The 23,579-nt window shown below is 40.3% G+C and overlaps 1 protein-coding gene across 3 annotated transcripts in view; it reads left to right on the forward strand.

Annotated features, from left to right (window-relative positions):
- LOC144504472 (tyrosine-protein phosphatase non-receptor type 14-like) overlaps positions 1 to 20,554 on the forward strand; it is a 232,481-nt gene extending 211,927 nt beyond the window's left edge. For all 3 annotated transcript variants that reach the window (XM_078229792.1, XM_078229794.1, XM_078229793.1), the window contains 4 exons: positions 1,507 to 1,635; positions 4,089 to 4,323; positions 9,184 to 9,347; positions 12,092 to 20,554. In XM_078229792.1, the coding sequence (XP_078085918.1) occupies positions 1,507 to 1,635; positions 4,089 to 4,323; positions 9,184 to 9,347; positions 12,092 to 12,220 (657 nt within the window). In that variant the 3' untranslated portion in view covers positions 12,221 to 20,554. The remainder of the gene's footprint in view (positions 1 to 1,506; positions 1,636 to 4,088; positions 4,324 to 9,183; positions 9,348 to 12,091) is intronic.
- The last annotated feature ends 3,025 nt before the right edge of the window (positions 20,555 to 23,579 follow it).

Consider the following 23,579-nt stretch of genomic DNA (forward strand, 5'->3'; position numbering starts at 1 on the left):
TCAAAAAGGCTTAACTTTATGTTTGCCACAATGACTATTGACAGAACGGGTGAAGCAAGTCAAAACGTTTTGTCATGTCCTCAACTTCAACTAACTTTTGTAGTTTGTTTGTTTTATGTTGTTTGACTTGTAAAGCATGAAGTGGATCTTCAGCTGTTGTTTGTTAGTTAAGAGCCTACTCCCACAGGACTGACTTCAGTCAAGAATATGTATCAGTCTTTACTATTAAGCACCCAAAATCTCTTCCTGTGCTGTATAACTCTTTTTTGGTAAAACCAGTGTCATTCCTGTTTGTATGATGCCAAGCCTTTCTGCCACCTATATATGCAAGGCATCCTGTAATGGACTTTGTGAAGTATTCGAGCACAGAGACTGGCAGAATGTCAGTAATGATGTTGTGCAGTTTGAGTACTTGATCGTGCAAAAACAGATTTTGTTTCATCTCAAGTGTCTGTTGTAAATTAGTACTTAATGTTTAATAAAGCCAGGATGTGTTCAAAGATAGGGCTCCTGAACTGGAGAGTGTAGGACAGGAACCCTGCCACCTTCCTGCTTCCCTCCAAGCTCAAGGCGGGAAGGCTGGAGGGTCAACTTTCTGCCCAGTTGAGGTACTTAAGTATCCAATATATTAAGTATTGTTGGGCGAGGTCTTACTACATGGGGACATTGCCCAACTTACCTGATGGGGTCTGGGGGGGGGAGGTGGTTGTCTGTGCCCAATCGAGGGGACTAACATTGGGAAGAGTGAGCCCACCAAAAGCCACCTGCCTGTCCTTGCTTCTGACCCCATACCAACCTTCCCCCTCCACCCAACCCTCACTCACCTCGAGTTGGCGGTACAGCAGCAATTCTCAAGGTCTACCCAAGTGTTCTTCTGACAGCGGCCACCAGTCCTGGCGATGCTGCCAGCCCAAGGGGAGCCACTGGTCTCTGACTCTGCCTTACTAGGGGATTGATTGCATGGGAACCCATCACTGCCTAATTGGAAGGCCCATGCAGTTACCAGACAAGGTAAAGTGATGCAGAGTTCCAGGTGGTGGGCATGCTGCCCTATTGCCAACACTAAATTCTGCCTGTTCTGTCCATTTGGGTGTGAGATGCAGAGCAAGACTTGCTCTTCCACATCCAGCAAACTCAATACCAGTTTATTGCATTGTTGTTATATTTCAATATCATTCACCATGTGACCTTTCTAAGTACAATTGCCCAGTGTCAAACTACAGTCCACGTTATGCTAAGGTTTTTAATCCTGCAAGAAGTGGACTTAATGGCCAAAAGTCAGTCCACACAAAGGACCAGTGCAGCCAACAAGCTGGGAACAGTTATTTCATCAGCCTGAATTAACTTTGGCACCTGGGCCAATGAACCAATGCGCTAACATATCTTCCAAGAGTAAGACTTTTAAAATCTAATTGTGAGGTTTTTTTTTAACAGTTGAAATGAGGGTGATCTCTTTGAAGCAAATAATACAGACTATTCATTGATGGTATTGCATCCACTTGGCAGGTTACAGTTGCTGGAGAGGATTGGCATTATATCGCCACACAGGGACCCCTGCCACATACTTGCCATGACTTCTGGCAGATGGTGTGGGAGCAAGGAGTGAATGTTATTGTCATGGTTACAGCAGAAGAGGTGAGTGTTCTGTTTGTTTTTATACTGAATTAAACCTAGTGATGTTTCAAACATAAGAGAGACTGTTGCACCCAATGTTCGCGTTTCTGTTAAGACTACTGCACTTCCTGTTGATGGGTGTAGTAAGCACATAATGATTTGAATGTATTCGAATTTCCATGGTTTGCAACAAAGTATTTTTTTGTTGCATTATCTCAAGTACAGGAAAGTAATTCCTTATCCCACATACATAAGAAAACTAATGGATGGAGTGGACTGCAGGAGTAGTACAATATCAAATTTGTACTGAGAGCATATGGACTGGTATCAGCTGTCATACGAACATATGAATTAGGAGCAGGAGTAGGCCACTCAGCCCCTCGAGCTTGCTCCACTATTCAATAAGATCATGGCTGATCTGATTATAACCACAACTCCACATTACTCCCTACCTCCAACAACCTTTCACCCCACCTTCCTTATCAAGAATCTAATTGGCTCTGCCTTAAAAATATTCAAAGACTCTGCTTCCACTGCCTGTTGAGGAAGAGAGTTCCAGAGAATGGCCCTCTGAGAGAAAAAAATTCTCATCTCTGTCCTAAATGAATGACCTCTTATTTTTAAACAGTGACCCCTATTTCTAGATTCTCCCACAGGAGGACACATTCTTTCCACATTCACCCTGTCAATACCCCTCAATATCTGAAAGGTTTTGATCAAATCACCCCTTACTCTTCGAAACTCTAGTGGATTCAAAAGTTATCCCTCCAATCTTTCCTCATAAGACAAGCTGCTCATTTTTGGCATTAGTCGAGTAAACCTTCTCTCAACCGTTCCCAACGTATTTACATCTTTCCTTAGATAAGGAGACCAGCACTATTCACAATGTGATCTCTCAAGATGCCCTGTACAACTAATGCACAACCTTCCTCCTTTTGTAATCAATTCCACTCACAATAAACAATAGCATTCGACTATCTTACTTCAAATTCAGGATTAAGGTAAAGAAAATGATTTCATTTTGGGGAAAGAAGTCACCAAAATTTAGATAATTAAGTCCATTTGAATATGCGAAAATATCAAGATAAACTACCCAAAGTACTTAAAAAGAAAGGGGAAACAAGCCAGGTTCCAGTATCAAGTTTGGGTAAATTACATAATGTTAGTGCCTTTCTACTGTATTTCTACTCAGAAACACTTGTGAATAGAGGCACATGTACATCATATGGGCCAAATCAACTTGTGAACCTAAAGGACATAACACAATAATGTGCTGTTGCCTCTGAATTCTGAAACCTGATCCACTCACTGCATAAATGTGGTTTTAAGCCAGGACCTGTGTAGTATCCTGTATCATATAGTGTTGCTTTTGGCCATGAGGTTTCATAAAGACTCAGGGGGAACTTATGAAGATTGTAGCAACAATGGACTGATTAGAATGTAAATAAATGATCTTTTCCTGTTGCAATCTCCATAAATCTGAACCACGTTAAATCCTGCACAAATGCATGTGGCCAATAACAACACCATGCAGGTTCTGGAAAAGCAGGAAACAGATGGTAAAATGATTTCTTTCAGTGAGTTAATGACACATCTTTCCCTTTAAATGTTTAAGCTATTCCTCTGTTTTTTATTTTTTTGTCAGATCGACCATGTAGGCCACCTATATTGCCACTCTGACGTGTTTTTGGTTTCCTATTTATCACTCGGCATGTCACATGAGCTCATTCTTCCAAAGAATAAAATAATAACACATCCCTTGCATTCAATAAGTAAAACCATCTTAGGAAACAGAATTTATAATAGCTAATATGCATAATTTTCCTGTAATCTTTTAGTAAGAAGAAAGGAGTCATGCAATCCAGGTAGTTTAAATAAGTCAATGTATAAAGAACTCTGATTAGTGGAATAAAATACATCATTTGATAAAACTTATGAATACGTTTAGTTTGAAGTTTATTAGTATCACAAGCAGGCTTACATTAACACTGCAATGAAGTTAGTGAAAATCCCCTAGTCACCACATTCTTGCACCTGTTCGGCTACACTGAGGGAGAATTTACGATGACCAATGCACCTAACCAGCACGTGTTTCGGACCCTGGAAGGAAACTGGATCATCTGGAGGAAACCCACGCAGACACGGGGAGAACATGCAGACTCCACGCAGTCACCCAAACCAGGAATCAAACCCAGGTCCCTGGTGCTGTGAGGCAGCAGTGCTAACCACTATGCCACCCAATAATAAATGCAAAGGAGTGAACAGTGCAATAGAAGGGTTTGCCACCATATTACATTTGTACCTCCAATGAATCCTCCATAATTCTTCAGTGTAATTATAGTGCTATCAATTATTATTATTAATTTATTCTTCCTACGTGGTTATTGATTTGTGACATATAAAGGAACCATGCTTGAAGGAAACTCATCAATTATACCCTTTTAACACTCCTGAATTTGTCCTTTATCATGCAGGAGGGAGGAAAACCAAAGACCCATCGATATTGGCCCAAACTGGGCTCGAAACATAGTTCAGCAACTTACGGAAAGTTTAAGGTGACAACCAAGTTCCGCACGGATTCTGGTTGCTATGCAACTACGGGTTTAAAGGTCAAGCATCTTTTGTCTGGACAGGAGAGAACCGTGTGGCACTTGCAATACACAGACTGGCCAGACCATGGCTGTCCGGAAGATGTTCAGGGTTTTTTGTGTAAGTACCATGATACGCATCATAATATTTTATACAAATTGCCAAACAGAACGAAACATTAATTTTATCATTACAATCGATTTTTTATAAAATAAAGAGCCTTGAATCAAAGCTAGTATGAAACATTCATATAATAATCACTATGTTTCTTTTAAAGCAGCAGTGTTAAACTGTGGCCTATAGAACAGATGCAGATGGCAATCTGATCTAACTTTAAGAAGCTGTCACAATGCAGTTTTACTTACTTTTATATTGCCTATTGCTGGCTAGCCCACATAAATTTTATATGGCTGGAACTTTGGGACGGAATGGTCTTAGAGTTACCTTATTGGTGGATAAATTCAAAATCAGAAGACCAGTTAGCTAAAGTAATTCAAGATGTATGTGCATTCTGGTCTCCCTGTGTCTGCGTGGGTTTCCTCCGGGTGCTCCGGTCTCCTCCCACAATCCAAAAGATGCACTGGTTAGGTGCATTGGCCATGCTAAGTTTTCCGTCCGTGTACCAAACAGGCGCCAGAGTGTGGCGACTAGGGCATTTTCACAATATCTTCATTGAAGTGTTAAGGTAAGCCTACTTGTGGCACTAATAAGTAATAGGAGCATGGCTCTAAACTTTATATTGAGCCCTTTGGGCTTCATGGTAAGCACCTATGTGGTCACAAAGACAAAATCAACCTACAGCACCCATGATTTAAACTTCCAGATACAATCAGCTGGGTTACAATTTCTTGCTGTACAGGGACAGGTAGATCCTTCAGATTTCTGCTACCTCTCGTTAAGTGCCCTGTTTCAGTTCGTGGTTTAGATGGTGATTCAGTGGTGAAATCTGCCAAGTGAGGGGCTGCACTTATTTCACAACTGCACCGATGGTGCGTAGCAGCTTTGCTTAGTACTGGCTTACATTGGTGTAATTCTGGAGTCAGGACTCACCAAGGCTCCAGGGTAAAGCAGCTTGATGCTTCATCCCTGTGGATTCTCACTCAGTTTCATTCCGATGTGATGTGTGTACAACCACAATGACTGTTCAAAGAACATTTTTAAAATGATAGACCGCCTTTTTTTTTAATGGCAATTCCTTTTATATATGAATTATATAATTGAAAAGCTGCATTAAAATCTTTTAAAATTAAAGACCATACAGTGAGGAAGGATGGTTTTGTGCAATTTAGTGCCAAGATTGTGAAACAGGTGGTTTTAATTGTGAGTGCTAATGCCTAATTATGTAGTGTATTTAAACCAGCAGTAGAAATGGATACTTTTTTAGGTATCCAATTCATGCAACATTTGTGGTTTTCAATGTCTATTTTCAGACATAGTACAAGGAAGTATTTACAAACTAAACAACAATGTCCTTAGGAAGTGGCCAATAAATGCAGCCCTTGCCATGTCGCCCACTTGCTAAGGAAAAGTAATAAATAAAACCCAAAGCTAAAGTATTCTGTCAATTACTTTTCTCTTCCTTACAATCATCTTGCTTGACCACTGAATTCCTTTCTCCTGTTCCAAGTGCATTGACCTATCAGCATCATCTTCCTGTAGACATACTAGACTGGATTTTCACTTGAGTTCCTGGCTCTGCAAACACATCTCCATTAAGGAGGTCCCGGCCTCCATATTTTCATTTTGGGAAGTGAGGATGTAGTCTGGCCCACCACCTCTGGAGATAGGTCCAAGGTGGCAACAGAGGTGGGTGGATGGAAAGACTGACAGGCTGGAAAGCCCACCTCTGTTTACTGGGACATGGTCTCTTGTCAATCATCCCACTCACCCTCCATGCCCCCTCATATCTTCCATGCCTCCATATCTCCCATGTTCCTCCAATACCACCCCCCTCCCCTTCCATCCTTCACATTCACTCTGCGATCATCCACTTTGTACAGAACCATTGAGCTTTTTAAGTTTTGCAAGTCTCTAAAATGCTCATAAAACTGACACATTAAGCAAAAAGTAATTAAAAACCTGCTCTGAAATGAAAACTGCTAAATTTATATATTCAGGAAATTGTTAATCAACTACAGCCATCCATAGGATTAATGACAAAAAGCTTTATTCACTTTACACTTCTTAATCTTGTGTAAATAAGCACGCACACACATTGAAAAACTCTTCCAAAAAATAATAAATTATTGCAAGGTACTAAAGATGCTCATAACAAATAGTTTGCACTCTACTGCAGCTGTGTCAAAACTGCATGCTGAACTATGTGAATTAATATTTTTGGAGCTCAACCAAGCATTCATAATGAGGTCATCTAGTATCTGTATCCACAAAAGCAGTTAGAACAGATGGCCATAACATCTGTTTTTCCAGATGATGGCATTTTACGTATACCATATATGGAACCCTTTGAACAATCAGCCACTCACCCCATACTTTACCCAATTTAAAATATTTTGAAAGAATGGAATACTGAAGATGTTTGAGCTACGCTGTTACAACCTGAAGAAGCTACTGTGAGATGAGCAGTTATCTTGACATGGCAAAGAAGTGCAGGGTGTGGCTACTTTCACTGCAGTTCACCTGACAGAACAAAAGATAAAGTTTATTTATTAGTCACAAGTAGGCTTACATTAACACTGCAATGAAGTTACTGTGAAAATCTGAAAATGGCTTGGAATGCAAGTGCAGATCCATTAGTTTGCACATCAAGGATGACAACTAATTATTTACTTCAAGTTCATTCTTAAAGCCTTAAACCTGAATGCAAGTGATCAATAAAGTTATCGGAACCGTGAGGTATAGACTTGTACGCTGCCGTTGAGAATGAAGAATTTGGTGGTCGGCCAAATTTCTGTTCACGGCAGTGGGACCAGAAAATCCCAGGTGCAGGCGAGGTCAGAGAATTCTAGTCAGGGTTTCATCTTTGTAAGACCAGATCAAAACCAGCTGTCAAATATAGCATGTATTTATGGATAAATCCAAGTCCATATGCGCCCAAGATCAGTAACTTCACCCAACTGGAGTAAACATTGCTTTTGGTATAAGCTCTCCCGTGACCAAAAACCTGAACTTTCCACAAGATCTGATCTAGAATCCCCTTGTTCCTTTTCTGACTAGAAGACCAACGACTTTTTGCCCTACAGACTTTAGATTTGACTGTGCACAGTGTTACGATGCCAGACTGGACCGCGACCCCCCACAGGTTTTTCTTAACATCAAGTTAGAGATCGATAATGTTCTGTTCAAAGTATCCAAAGTTTGAGATTCAAGTCACTCACTAAGAGAACAAAACCACAATATTCCATGGGTTTTGAACAAAGAAAAATAAACTTTGCTGTACAAAATGTGAAAAGTAAAACAATTTACAATATATATTTTATTCTCTAACATTAAGGAGTAACATGAGGTAGATATGAAATAACAGTCATACTGTGATCAAACACAAATGCTACCAAGACGCATCCCACGGATTTCTGAGTAACCCACCCGATGTCAGTGAAAGCTGAGTTAATCAATCTCGTTAAAACTCTGTCTCCTTCACGAGGGACTCCATGCTTTTTACTTCAAAGATCTCGACCTCTGAATTCTCTTAAAAACTAGTCCAACTCAGAATGCTTCAACAACTGCACACCTTCCAAGGTTTTAATCTCATTTCTTGAGACTCTGTTCCCTGGATTTCTGATTCTGCAATCCAGCTTCTACTTCCTGCTGCAATTTCAGCTCCTGAAAAGATTGATAGCCTCCCCGGGGTGGCACTGACCCTGGATTTCACCAAGTTCCAATCTCCCCAGAGATACCAAGCTATAAATGGCTCCCAGCGCTTCATCTGAGCCCTAACCATTTGATACATGAAACCTTCTGTCGCTTTCTCAGCTCCCCAGGACTTCTCCTGAGCTCTAATTGCAGGAAGCTATCAAACGGTTCCTGGGACTTCTCTGAGCCCCTGACTATGCAGAGCCAGCTAACAGCAACACGTTTGCTGCCTGGAACGGCTAACAGCAGCACCTTATTTATATGGCCTTTTTCAATGCTGCAAAACACTCACTCCTCCAGCAAACAGACAGATAAATTGAAACTCTGGAGCTTTATTAAGCTCTACCTATCTCCATAACCAGGTAGCCTTCCAAGGCTCATAAATGTTTTTAAAATTAATTTTGCTTTAACCCCCCCAAACAGAACCACTCTGTGGGCTGTCAGCTCAGTAACCCCACCTGCAGTTTTATGATTTTACCTTTCTAGCTGTTAACCCCTTAAGTCAACATGGCCATGACCTTTTAAGTCTTCAAGCTCCTTCAGTTGCATATTCCCCATTTTCTACAATTAACTTTAATCTTCCCAGGGCTAAACATTACCTCTAAAATATTAATATGAACCATTTATAACACCAGGTTTTTTAATATCCTAATCAGAGTAAAAGTATTATTTTTAAAATGTGTTTCCTTTTGTATGACAAGATCTATTTATCATTAGGATGAAAATAACTTGAAATATTATGATCGGCACTCATTTTTACTCTATTGAATGCTTATTACTAAGGCTTTCTGCCAGTAATAGAATCACAGAATCCCTACAGTGCAGAATAAGGCCATTCAGCCCATTGAGCAACAATTCCAATCTCAACCTAACCCTTTGGATATCTTTGGAATGTCACAAGCTGTCTTCAGGTACTGAGAAGATGACTCTTTGAAGGAGGTGTGAGAGATGTGGGGTGGGGTGGTACAGCGAGTGGGAGCTTGAAGGAAAAAATATTTGGTTGAAAGCAAATGAAATAGTATTCAGCATTTTGGAGTCTCAATCACAACCAGCCATATCATCCTGCTTGAGATATTTTTTGCCTGCTGAAGGTGAGCAAGAAAGATGCTGCAACCTGTAGCACCCGGTTGGTTTGTTCTCACCCATATTTTCTGTTCAATTTCTCAGCTTATCTAGAAGAAATTCAGTCAGTCCGTCGACACACCAATAGCATGCTGGATTCCACCAAGAGCTGCAACCCACCGATAGTCGTGCATTGCAGTGCAGGAGCTGGAAGAACAGGGGTGGTCATTCTAACAGAAGTCATGGTCGGTTGCTTGGAGCATAACGAGGCGAGTGCAACGCATGTTTTTTTTTGATGGACTTTTAATCCATGGTATGCTAGCTGGCAGTTCAGTTCGTCAAATGGAAACTGCAAAGGTCTTCACCAAATTTAAAATAGCAGTTCCCAATTATCTGCCCAATTAGCATAACGTTATTGGCTTCGATTTATAGTTGAGCAGGCGACAAACTGAAATAGACTGACAATGGGAGGAGTGAAGAATGTCAAACAATCTTGTTTCTTGCTGGCCTTGATTCTTTGTGCTGTTTGATTAGTTATTTTGTTTGTCCACGTTCCTGAGCACTGATGTCCTTTTCCAATGAACACAAGAATTCTCTGAATACACTTTTTTTAAAGTTAGTACTTTAATGAGTGCACCTTCTGATGGGCAGTAAATACTGACCTTGCCAGTGATGCTCATATCCCATGAACGAATAAGAAAATCTTTCCACTTTCAACATATCTTGCCTATCAGTCATTATCAGTTCCCTGTGCTACCATAGCATTGTCATGATGGTGTGACATTAATATTAAAATTATTATTTCAGCCCCATTTGTTATTGAAGCTGTTGGATTTTTTTCAAGGTTTTTTTTTACTCCATTCTTAAAGTTACAAAGCCAATTCTCAGAGCGGACTGGGCAAACCCTAATCCATTCCTTGTTTGCACAAAAAAACAAATTCCAATTCATGGTCCCCACAATAGAGACAAACAAGATTCAAGCTGACAAGATAAGGCATTGCACCCCATCCTGGGCTTGATCGAATGCTTGATCTCAGCCAAAAGGCTGAGAAGCGATAATTTTCCAGCTTACCCATGCCTGCCGCAGGGCGATCAACCATCTACCATGGATTTGATTTGAGCCTGGAACCCCAGAGCATTGCGCTAGGTTGCATGGTTTATCAGTTTAGTGGCCTAGAATCATAGCATACCTACAGTGCAGAAAGAGGCCATTTGGCCCATGGAGCCTGCACCGACAACAATCCCACCCAGGCCCTAACCCCACGTATTTAATCCGATAATCCTCCTGATACCAAGGGGCAATTTAGTATGGCCAATCCACCTAACCTACACATTTTTTGGACTGTGGGAGGAAACCGGAGCATCCTGAGGAAACCCATGCAGACACGGAGGGAACATACAAACTCCACACAGACAGTTACCCAAGGTCGGAATTGAACCCGGGTCCCTGGCGCTGTGAGGCAGCAGCAGTGCTAACCACTATTATGGCAATTTGGATTAGGGATACCAATAATTATATTAGGCTGAAGTTAATTGTTTATTCTGGGCTTGATCATTCCAACAACACCTTTCTTAGATTCTGAACCAGCTAACCAAAATGTAACCTAGAAAATCAGGGACAAATGACTGAAATTGGAGGTATTAGGTTTTCATTGCACATATCATCTCACATCTATTTGGAGTACCAATTAGTACAAATTTCTAAATAACCTTGTAGTCTGTCTTTTAAATCCATAGCTCCTATAAACAGCAGGATCATCACACTGCACTGGGTTAGATAGCTTTCAGTCTGTAGCTTTATCATAGGAGTATCAGTCATGGGAGCAGGAGTAGGCCATTCAGCCCTTCAAGGATGCTCCACCATTCAATAACATCATGACCGTTCTGGGTTGTGGCGTTAACTCCACTTTCCTGACTGTCCCCTGCCTCCCCTGTAACCCTTGAACTTCTCCTCCATCAAACATCTGTCTAACTCTGCCTTGAATATATTTAATGACCAGACCTCCACTGCTCCCTGGGGAAGAAAATTCCAGAAACTGTCATTGTTGTTAGATCCTTCTGAGGATGGAGCTTAAGCCAAAAACCCACCAAAATAATCATAGATGCATGTTTAGTGAAGCTAACTGGAGAGGTAGATGAAGATGGTTATCAGTTGCTGTATTTAAACAGGTGGCATGACTCTCCACCAGGAAAGGGTGAACATTTTAAGAAGTGGATATTGAGCCACTGTGAATGCACCTGGGAACATTTCTCTGGAGCCTTCCTTTCTCTGACTCAGTGGTGTAAGCAGGAGTAAAGATGTGGCGCTGAGTATTTTCCTCCCTTCCTTCTCTCCTGCTCCTCGAAGCAAATTTTAATGCCCCGAAGCCCCCGTTTTAGGGTGGTACTTTGAAATTTAACAAACTGTTCAGGTCTTCAGGATGCAGGCTATGATCCTGGCCTGCTCCCCACAGCTTGCCTGGAGTACAGTATTGCTTTCTATTATATCAATCAGATTGGCTGCAGATTTTGAGGGCAGGGTCTCTCACTTGTAGCTGCAGACTGGAGATATTCTTGACTCATACTATCCTCTTGAATTGAGAAATCCTGAACACTGAGTCACTTGATAGGATTGCTTGAAAGTAAGTCGCAAAAGTATGACTGCTGTATCCCCAGAATTTATTTGGAATAATTAAACGATTGATTTGCAATGTTTGACCCCTGATTGGAAGCCATTATTTCTGAGCATCAGTGTTAACTATCCAATGTGAAAATTTGGCTCTGAAATGGGAGGGGAGCAAGCAGGTTTCGATCAGGAGAGAGAATCAAATTGTTATTCTACTTTGGAATCATTACATGATGCGGTTTAGTGGGTATTTTGAAAAGAAAACTCTTTGTAGAGCATTATATCGAGGTATTTTAGTTTTAATTTAGTTTTTGCGTGGTAGATTGTATGAAAAATCCAATGATTCAGTTTTCACGCTATCTACCGTATCAGTTCGTGTATTGACGCATCTTCACTGTTCTGTTTCAGAAGCTGGAAGTGCCGGTTATGCTGGGATTTCTCCGACAACAGCGGATGTTAATGGTACAGACAATAGCCCAATACAAGTTTGTCTATCAGGTCCTCATTCAGTTCCTGAAGAATTCCCGGTTGATTTAGATGTGACTTCATAAACTGTGTATTTGAACCACCTTAACATTTAGCAGTGGAAATGGAGCTAGCCTTTTCAGAAAAGAGCGTAGCTCAGTACAGCAAGCAATTTGTCAAAAGATGTTTTGATTTTTGGAACCCTGCCCTTTACACTGTTGTGAGCCTTGTTGGCTTTAAAGGCTGCTGTTGAATCCTTCCATAGAATTCTAAAGTACTGAGCATAGTGGCAAGAAAGAAACATTCTGCATGCACACTTAGCATGAGTGAATGGTGGGTGTTCTTTTGCAGTTGCTGTGCTTTTAATGGCACAGTGATGTGCCAGAATGATGTTTTCCAACCAAACAAAATGAAGCACTGTCCAAGCTTGCAGATTTGTAAAGAAGACTAACAGCTATGAGCTAAAAGAATGTTGGAAATGCCGCATTTTTACATATTGAGCATAATTTTTTTATCATTGCCTTCGTTCTCATCATTAGAAGACCAAACGATATCGGGGGATTGATCCATTTGATTGCAATTTGCTGATGATCCCATGAGTTCATAAACATCTAATAAGCGATTTTTAAAAAATTCTAATCATTAAAAAGTCTGGTCTGGATGGTCAAACCAGCAAGGATGAGCTAATTATTATTACACTGTTGAAATAGACAATAAAAATGCACTTGATGGTCTGCATAAATTATTTTTATATTAAATAATTAAACTGACAACAACAGACAACTTCATCTTTTTGACTATCTGTTCTCCTTTGTACTTTGTGCTTCTCTGCATGATTCCAGACCTTTTGATAGTTATATACCCCTAGTAGAGGAGGCAAAGTTTGTACAAGTCCAGGACAATTTTATATCTGCAATGACTTGTTATGAATTAGTTGAAACTGTATGGATATTCTCGTGGTTTCTGGTGGTTTCACTGGTGAATAGTGACAGAATTGAAATAGAGATATCTTTTCCCACAAACAGCAGGACACTTGGAGTGGAACACTTGAGCACAGAGGTTGCAACATCTGACACTGGCTCCCTCAACACAGTATTAACATTGATTGAAGTGAAATGTCAGTTTGATGTTCTTAAGGATGCCAGAATCTTCCATATCACAATATGTTGGGAATGCTTGGAGAATTAGACATTCAGCAGCTGGGGGTGATTTGTGGGAATGAGGTATATAGCTGAAGAAGGGAAGTGTTTGTGTGGTGGGAAGTAATCAGATGAGAAATATCTGGCTCACACTCTTTAGCTTAATAATCATCTAGGTCAGCCACTCTGCAGAGACATTGCAGATTGTTATCGGACAAGAAATGAAACTCTGTTAACTTGTTCAAATCTGAGACGACTTTCAATGACTTAATTGGCAAATTAATCTTGGAGGGTGCATAGAGCAGGGTCAATGTTGGCAATCGTTTCCATTATAGTAATTGACAGTTGGATTCCTTGCCAGAAAAGACAATGGTGGCACAGTGACTCTACCTGAGCCCAGAGCCCCAGATAAGAACCTGCAGCCACAGAGATGTGAAGCAAGCATCAGAAACATTGATATGGTGGCACAGTGGTTATCGCTGCTGCTTCACAGCGCCAGGGACCCGAGCTCAATTCCGGCCTCGGTGACTGTGAGAAGTTCGCACATTCTCCCTGTGTCTGCATGGGTTTCCTCCAGGTGCTCTGGTTTGCTCCCAAACTTTAAAGATGTGCAGGTTAGATAGATTGGCCATGGCAAGTTGCCTCTTAGTGTCAGGGGGATCGCAGGTAAATATGTGGGGTTACGGGGATAGGGCCTGGGCGGGATTGTTGGTGCAGGCTCGATGGGCTGAATAGCCCCCTTCTGCACTGTAGTGATTCTGTGATTGGTATAACAATTTAAGATTGAGAGTATCTAAATAAGGTGGCATAGGTATATTCCTGTGAAACTCCAGTGAGTTATCAATTTTGGTCTTGCCCATCAACAGGAATGTTGGAATGCTTCCTTGCAGGAATGCCGAAAAGTTAGGATCATTCAAGGGTGCTTTCACATACCCAAGCAAAATAGCAGCCTGTCGCCACGTTGTTATTTGTCCAGTAGTGTGAGGTCTGGTGAAGCAGCAGGAACAGAAAAATCACTTCAAAGAAATAACAGATTGACCATAATTGTTTTTTGTCTATAGATTCAGTTGAAACTGGCAGTAGAGGTTTGGTCCCCTAATTTTGAGTCCCATATTCTTATTCTACAGCCGGGATGCCAGGCTATTGTGTTTAATTCGTTTTGTATTTATTGCTAAACTGATTTGTGGTCTTTATGCTACCTCCAAGCACCAGAATTCACACTAAGTGGTGTGTTACACAGACTTCACTCAAAGAATCGAGTAACTGGCAGCTCTTCACTAACTACAGGAAATTTTGGAAACACTCAGCAGTTCAGCATCATGCGCTAGACCCAGGCATCATTAGCTATTTCATCTATTGCCTTCCCTCCAACATAGAGGCATTGTTCCCTGATGGTTGCATAGTGTTCAATACCATTCATGAATCCTCAGTTATTGAAACAGCCTGTGCCTGCCTGCAGCAAGACCTGGACAATATTCAGACTCGAACTTATAAGTTGCAATTAGAATTTGCACCATGAAAGTGCCAGGCAATGACCAAGTTCTCTCCATCAAGAGAGAATCTAGTATCTCACCTTGATGTTCAATAGTATTACTATCACTGAATCCCTTACCATTAACGTCCAGGGGATTACCGTTGACCAGAAGTTTAATTGGATCAGTTGTATAAATACTGTAGCTGCAAGAGTAGTTTGGAGGCTGGAAACGCTGCAGCGAATGAGTAACTAATCCCTAGACTCCCCATAGCCTATTCACCATCCACAAGACACAAGTCAGGAATGTGGTGGAATTTTCTGCACTTGCCGGGGTGACTGCAGATCCAATGACACTCAAGAAACTCAACACCATTCAGAATAAAGCAGACTTAATTGGCTCGCCATCAACTGCACTCAGCATACATACTGTCCATCACTGACGCAGAATGGCAGTGGTGTGTACCATATATAAGGTGCAGTGCAGCAACTTGCCAAGCCTCCTTCAACAGCACTTTCCAGACCTACAACTTTACCACCCAATAGCATAAGGATAACAAATGAATGGGAACACTGCCACCTGCAAGTTCCCCTCCAATTCACACACCATCCTGATTTGGAATTATGTCACCACTCCTTCGTTGTTGCTGGGTCAAAATCTTGGAACTCCCTCCTAAACAGAATTATGGGTGTACCTACACCACAGGGACTGCAGTGGTTCAGGAAAGTGACTCATCACCATCTTCTCGAGTAATTGGGTGGCATGGTGGCACAGTGGTTAGCACTGCTACCTCACAATGCCAGAGACCCAGGTTCAATTCTGGCCTTGGGTGACTGTGTGGAGTCTGCACGTCCTCCCCGTGTCTTCATGGGTTTCCTCCAGGTGCTCTGGTTTTCTCCCGCACACCAAAGATGTGCAGGTTAGGTTGATTGGCCGGGCAAAATTGCCTCTTAGTATCAGGGGGACTAACAGGGTAAATTCATCGGGTTATGGAGCCAGGGCCTGGGTGGGATTGTGGTTGGTGCAGGCTCAATAGGCCAAACGGCCGCCTCCTGCACTGTAGGGATTTATGATTCTCTGATTCTATGAATTAGGGATTGGCTATAAATGCCACCTTTGTCAATAATGCTCACAAAAATAGAGTTAAAGTTTCACTTCTGAGTTTTGAAACATTGCCCCTGTATTACTTTCTCCACAGATGCTGCCTGAGCTGCTGAACGTTTCCAGTATTTTCTGTTTTTATTTCAACTTTTCAGCATCTGCTGTATTTCTTTCTTCAATAATTGCATTTGAATAACAGTGTAAATTAGAGCAGGTTGTGTATGAGTAAGATTTTAGTCTGTGCCAATGTAAATGATCAAAAAAGACCCCTCAATGTTGAGCAGTAAAGTATAATTTATTTTTTATATTTGTCCAGTTAAATAATTTAAATTACCAAACTTTTTTGAAAGCTATATTAAGAGCATTAAACCAGAGACGACGTTAAATGTTCTATTTTATTTATGAAACCTATTATCTTTAAACAAAGAGTGCCAGGTATAAGACATTAGAAGGACATTTGTCATTACTATCCTTTTTAAGTTTGACTTGTTCTTTTTGCATCAATGGCATTTAGCTGTGACACACTGCGGTCAAGTTCCATTTTAAAATTGGTCTTTGTCTTAACTTTTAACGTGGTCAGTCCTACAAATATTAAAACAAGTTATTTTAATCTCCCGACAGATATTTTTAAATTGTCATGGGAAAAAGTTAATTGCTTTCTTTTTTTCACTTCTGTTGTACCTCAACAAGGATTCTTAAGTAAACTTTTCATCCGCTCTTTCACAAACAATAATTATGCACATTTTTTCTTGCATATCAATAATATTGGGCGTTACACTACAGATTTAGAGAAACATACAAAGCTTCTCACATCAAAAGGTTTCCAGAATGGATTTATTTCTATTTAATTCTTATGTCTGGCAAAATATGGCACCAGCCCTCAAGCTTAATAAAGGTGGCAGCAGCAGAGAAGGGGAGATTGAGTAAAGCGAGGCAGACAGGCCAAAGGGAATCTTCATGTGCTTGTTTGTGACCTTTGTGGTATGAGTGACTAGGTATTTATGTCTTCCTGTTTATGGAATAGATCACCAGCTTTGGTTACCATACAGAGGGCTGTGCATTATTTCAGCATGACTGTATCGTACACAAGTTAATAATGACATTTTTAATCAGCAAATGACAGCCCACATTTTGCTTTTTTTAATATGATAGTGGGGACACAAAGCAAGGAACTTTACAGAGGTGATGGGTCTCCTTTAATTAATTGTTTCAAATGGATTGGTTTTACTCTGAGCTTGTCGTAGTTTGATCGGTTGTGGGAAGAATGGAGTCGTTTTTTTTTTAACTGATTCCTGAATTGGTAAGTCAGTGCAATCCAAGTAAAACACATTAATCAGTATTTACACAGATCTTTCTTAGTAAACAGAAATGAATGCTGTGGGTGGCAAATGACTTAAGATTGTAAGATTCCTCCCCTTACAAGACATGGTGTTTTGGAAACTGTCAAAAGCAATGGTGACTCACTGGAATGACAGGAAATGGACTGAATCCCCAAGGAATTTCAGGGCTGGAGCTATGCGCAGAGTTGGTTTATATTAGCATAAATTGTACATTAGTTACCAGTAATCGACAGATGCAATCAAATCTACAAGACCACGTCCCAGCGTCACAATATCAGCAACTGTGCTGTATGGCGAGAGAACAAATAAAATAAGGGGAAATGGCAGACCTTTAGCTGGTTTAGATGCTCACAGCAGGCAATGGTTCTATGAAAAGGAAATAATCGTGTTGATAAATTTACATTTCTCGGATTTAATAAAACCTTTGCTGAAAACTGCGACTTTGCAAGCTCCTTCCACTGACTAATGCTGTTGACTGATCTTAATTTGTGTATTTATATAATTTAACAGGTTGGGATAAAGTCCAATCTGAGTTTTTAATATGCTAATATCTGTATTGTCTCAGTATTTTTTTGGCTTTTCAATATTGCTAAAATATGAATTGTTGGGTCACATTTGTGCTGTTGAACAATGTTCTATATTAATGCCAAATGATTGCCATATCCGAAATTGCAACACGTTTGCTGCAATGCCTATCACGACATTGTGTTTGATGTTTGGAAATGCTGAATGGTTGGTTGTTGACCAATTTTTAACATTGTTCTGATTCCTGATTTAATATCTGTTACGATCAGTAATCAAGTACCACAACCCTTTTTTGTTAAAATGCTTTTGAATGTACACATTTTTTCTTATGCCTTTGCGATGCGCCTTAGGACTTTTTTTATTGTGTTAAAGGTGCCATAAGTATAAGTTTTTTATATATATATATATAAATGCATTTATCACTGTAGGTTTGAGGTGCAAACGGTATCCTTTCCAGTTATATATTCAGATAGGTGGCTTAACCAGCCATTATATTCAAGGTTACTTGTGCCCAATTGGAAACCCATGTACTGCACAGTTAGCTGTGTAAAATTGCCAAAATGTCAGGATACCAGCAACAAAGCTGCGGTATTAGTTTTCTTTAAAACAGCAACTTGTAAAAAAAATACTATGCAAGCCAACATTAAATCACCAAGTTTCTCCTAAGTCATGAGAAAATTTCTCTTAAGGTCACAGCAACAACTTTTGCTGCATTGCTATGAAACAAGAACAAAAATTGATGCATACTATAGGAAAAGAGTGTTGAACTTCTTGCCAAATTGTCTTTTTGCAATTACCCCTCGCCTTGTTTGTGTGTTACCTTTAACGTATCAAGACACTCTTTTGTGTGTGTGTAAAAATGGGAAGAGAGCTTTTTGTTGGATACTTGAGTCCGCCAGAAAGTTGTTCTGGAACTTCCAAACTTATTTCACTTAAACATTGACAGACAATTTTCATCACTGCTCTCTGGGCTGTATCTAATAACTTTACTAGGTCTGTTTTCTAAGCCTGTGTTCCACATGTTCTGATTTCTTAGGTGGCCAATTAATGAACAATGCTTGTAGAAAACAATTTGTGATATTGTTTGATGCATGTCAATAGTTAAATGAACCATGGTTAAAGAGAGCAATTATATTGATTCTTTACTAAACATGTTGGTCCCTACCTTAACATGTAGAATTGCATCACCAGTTGCTAAATTCAGCAATCACGCTCATGAAACCACATCAAGTCCAAAGCTAGAGATGCACATTTATTTGGACAACAAACAATGCGGTATAATTTCTATTAAAAAGTTGTCTTTGAAAGCATTAAAGTCCAAAAGCACACAAATAACAATTCATTTTCGATTTGCATTTGTGATCTATTTTGCCAATGTGCAAGTGCCTTCCTCACAAAAAGATTCTTGCTTATTTCTTGTGGATTCCCCAGATTCCAACTGGATAGTTTGTTAGTTCGATACCTGCCATTATATATATGCAGCTAATGTTTTGGCATCAATGTGCTGATACTGGATTCAGTTGGTATTTGTACCTGTTCAAAACCACTGCTCTGCATCTCATTTTAAGAAAAAAAAAAGCCCCTACAAATATGTGTTATACTAATTCAGTGAATGGGCTTGTACCCTTTAGTGTTTATATGTCTGGAAAAATTATAACTTTGTAACCGGAAGTTTAAGTCCACACCTTATTTGTCTTACAGCAGAATGTAATGGTTTTAACTACAATGAATGGAATATTCTGTGTAAACAAATGGGTTTAAAATGTTCTGTTGATACTTCTTCTGCTTAAAAACTAACTATGCATGCTTATTACATCAGGTGTATGTACAGTGTATAAGCTTTCTTTTCCAGTTTTCCGGTATAAAACTGTGATACTACATGACAGTATTTTGCATTCGATCTTGCTGCCTGTCTCTCTGTGGATACTGATACCATTCAGCATTGCTTCACATGACTGGTCAGAACAAAATTATTGTTTGTTCCTTTCTCTGTCTTGTGTAAATAATTATTTTGTATATGCTTTTCAGCGCCAATTTTTCCTTATTCATGAATGTACTGAACGTTTTGTAAAAGATAATTGTCTATCACTCATATACACAATAAAGCATTTTTTCCAAAAATCCCACTGTTGCCTTTCCATCTTTGACGTAACATAGAAAAGCAAGAACAATAACCCCCATGTATCAGAATGGTGTTGACAGCTTCCAATGTGTAGTCTATGATTTATTGACCAAACCATATCAGACAATAGCAGAACTATATTGCAGTAGAACAAAGTGCAACATTATTCTTGTAAAGCAGAACAGGCACTGATGTATTACCAACACTATATTTATTTGCAAGGATACGTCATAGAACCTCTACAATGCAGACGGAGGCCATTCGGTCCATCGAGCCTGCATTGACAACAATCCCACCCAGGCCCTATCCCCATAACCCCATGTATTTACCCTACTAATCCCCCCTCCCCCGCCCCCCCCTCCCCCCGTGACCAATCAACCTAACCCACACATTTTTGCACTGTAGGAGGAAACCCAAAGACCCAGAGGATACCCATGCAGACACTGGGAGAACGTGCAAACTCCACACAGTTACCTGGGTCCCTGGCACTGTGAGGCAGCAGTGCTAACCATTGTGCCACTTATGCTAACTTATGCTATTAGGGCTTTGCACATGACAATGTTTGGACCTGGGCAAACCCTTGCAACCAGCTTTCAGATGAATATAGATAGATTGCAAGTTACACTAGAGAGAATCCCACTCGAGGTGATTTTGTTAATTGGATGCCATTTGGTTTCAAAGTATTGTTTCTAATGTGGCACTCAATTATATTTTTGATTTGATTTATTATTGTCACGTATTAATATACAGTGAAAGGTATTGTTTCTTGCGGGCTATACAGACAAAGCATACCGTACATAGAGAAGGAAAGGAGTGAGTGGTGTTACAGTCATAGTTTGGGTGTAAAGAAAGATCAACTTAATGTGAGGTAGGTCCATTCAAACGTCTGATGGCAGCAGGGAAGAAGCTGTTCTGGAGTCGGTTGGTACGTGATCTCAGACTTTTGTATCTTTTTCCCAACATGTATAGACATGTGATTAGGTTATGAGTGCCACTGGCAACGCTGACGATTCAGCACGCCATGCTGGAATTAAGGCATTCAATTGCAAGATTATCTGGTTCATATTTTTAAATCTAAGATCTAAAGTTTTTGGATCGAAAGGTTTTTTTTGTTTGGTCTGTATCAATTGCTTCCATACAAAGCAAACTGAGTACAGTTGCACTGCATTAACCGATAGGGCACATCATTTGTTGTGCTACAGAGAAATTTGTATGATGGCTCTTCACATCATGATTAGAGACCCCCCTACATTTTGATTAATTTATTTTTAAATCTCTCCATCTATTTGGCAGGATTGTTACATGGATGTCAGATATGCTACAAACGAACTGAATCCTGAGAGCAACTTGCACAAAGTACCCGAGTTTTGATTCCATTGCTAAATTTGTTGGAACACCCCTCCCCCCCCCCCCCCCAATTAGGTGTTAGGCCCTTGATATACATATTTAGGGGAAGCTAATGCTTAGCTGGCGATTTAAGTTTTAAGTTTATTTATTAGTGTTACAAGTAGGCTTACATTGACACTGCAGTGAAGTCACTGTGAAAACCTCCTAGTCGCCACACTCTGGCACCTGTTCGGGTACACTGAGGAAGAATTTAGCTTGGCCAATACACCTAACCAGCACGTCTTTCGGACTGTGGGAGGAAACCAGAGCACCCGGAGGAAACCCACACAGACAGGGGGAGAACGTGCAAACTCCACACAGAAAGTGACCCAAGCTGGGAATCGAACCCTGGCACTATGAGGCAGCAGTGCTAACCACTGCCACCGTGCTGCCCAGGCTCAAGTGTTTGTCAGCAGCTCTTGCTTCAGGTGCACCAGACTTACTCAAGGGTCACTGCTGGTGAGGAACTGTCTCTGAAGACATGATCAGTATCAGCAGCTCATGATACTGACCGTGCTTATGTGGCCGAAGAATCCATTTCCATTTGCCCTTGGATGACAAGATTCCATCATGCACTGGTCACAGACCAAAATCTACCCATATCCGTAGAGAGGGAAACATTAAAACTTAGATGCTCTTTTCTCAGTTAGCTTCAGATTCACTGGAACCCACATGAATTCTAATCTGGCTCCTTGTGCATGGTCCTGGGGAAAAGTTCACATTTTTCCCAGTACAGGCTAATAATTTTTTTTGAAAAGATTAGATCAGCGGTGGGTATCCTTTCCCAGAGGCCACATGCAGCCCATCTGGGTTCTGGGTGCCCATTTTGTTGACTTGCCCACACAGGATTGCTATGTGCTGCTGATTTCCATCCGCGTAGCTTTTTTTTTCCTATTGGTATGACTGAAGTGATACACACGTAAAGCAAAGGTAAGTGAAGTGAGGTACATACTGACTGCACACATTGACTGTGAGGGCCGTGCACTCCCTCTGTGTACAAAGCATAAATATTTATTTTTAACCATTTGACGTTGATAGTTCTGTCAATATATAAATGATTAAGCATGTTCGAGAACTCATTGAAATATTCAGTGCGTATTAAATGTACTTGAGCTTATTCATGGGGTCATGGTTAGTGAACAAGCCTGATTTTAATCTTGTGGCCCACTGAGATGCAGGCCATCCGCTCCAGGGGACTTGTCAGCCTTTCATCCCGTTAGTTTTGCTCATACTTTTTCTCTGGGGTAATAATGGTTAAATTCCTCCCTCCCATTTGCCTCTTGATTTTCTACAATTCTTAATGCTTTTTGTATCTTCTACTGTGAAGACAGATACAAAATATTTGTTCATAGTCCCTGCCATTTCTTTGTTTCCAGTCACATTCTCCAAGGGACTGACTCGTTACCTACTCTTTCCTTTTTGTATACCTGGAGAAGTTTTTACTGTTCTTCCTACTAATTTACTCATACTCTAATTTTTCCACTTTTTTAGTCACCTCTCACTCATTTCTAAAGTTTTCCCAATCTTCCAGTTTGATCCTATCCTAACTTTCTTTAATTAGCCATGTATGGTGCATCGTTCACATATATAGTGTTTCTTTCTCTGCAATATATGTTTGTTGAGTGGTGAAATATCTAGTCAAATATCTGCCACTGCTTCTCTTATCATTTTACATTACAACCTATTGTCCCCCTCAATTTTATCCAACTCTGTCTTCATACTATATAAAAGCTGGAATCTGAAACCAAAAGGAGAAAATCCCAGCAGGTCTGGCAGCATCTGTAAGGAGAGAAAAGAGCTGACGTTGAGTCCAGATGACCCTTTGTCAAAGCGTCAACTGGACTCAACGCCAGCTCTTTTCTCTCTTTACAGATGCTGCCAGACCTGCTGAGATTTTCCAGCATTTTCTCTTTTGGTTACTGTCTTCATACTCTTGTATTTGTCTTTATTTAAGTTTCAGATCCAAATTTCTCAACCTCAAAACTGAATGTGAAATTTTATCATATTATGATCACTCTTGCCTCAAAGATCCTTTACTTTGAGGTCATTAATTAATCTTGGCCTCATTCCAGAGTCTAAAATAGGCTGCCCCCCGGTTGGTTCTAGAACTTGTTCTAATTAATTGTTAATTGTCTTGAATATATCCTGTGAACTCATCCCCCAGGCTATTCTTGCAATTTGATTCATCCATCTATGTGATGATTAAAACCAACAATTATTATAATACCTGATTTAAAGCCCCCATCATTTATACTCTGTCCTACAGTGTAGCTATTGTTGGGGGAGCTATAAACTACTCCCATCAGTGGCTTATTACCTTTGCTATTTCTTATCTTCACCCAAACG

The sequence above is a fragment of the Mustelus asterias genome, chromosome 15, assembly GCF_964213995.1.
Source record: "Mustelus asterias chromosome 15, sMusAst1.hap1.1, whole genome shotgun sequence".
NCBI classification, from domain to species: Eukaryota; Metazoa; Chordata; class Chondrichthyes; order Carcharhiniformes; family Triakidae; genus Mustelus; species Mustelus asterias.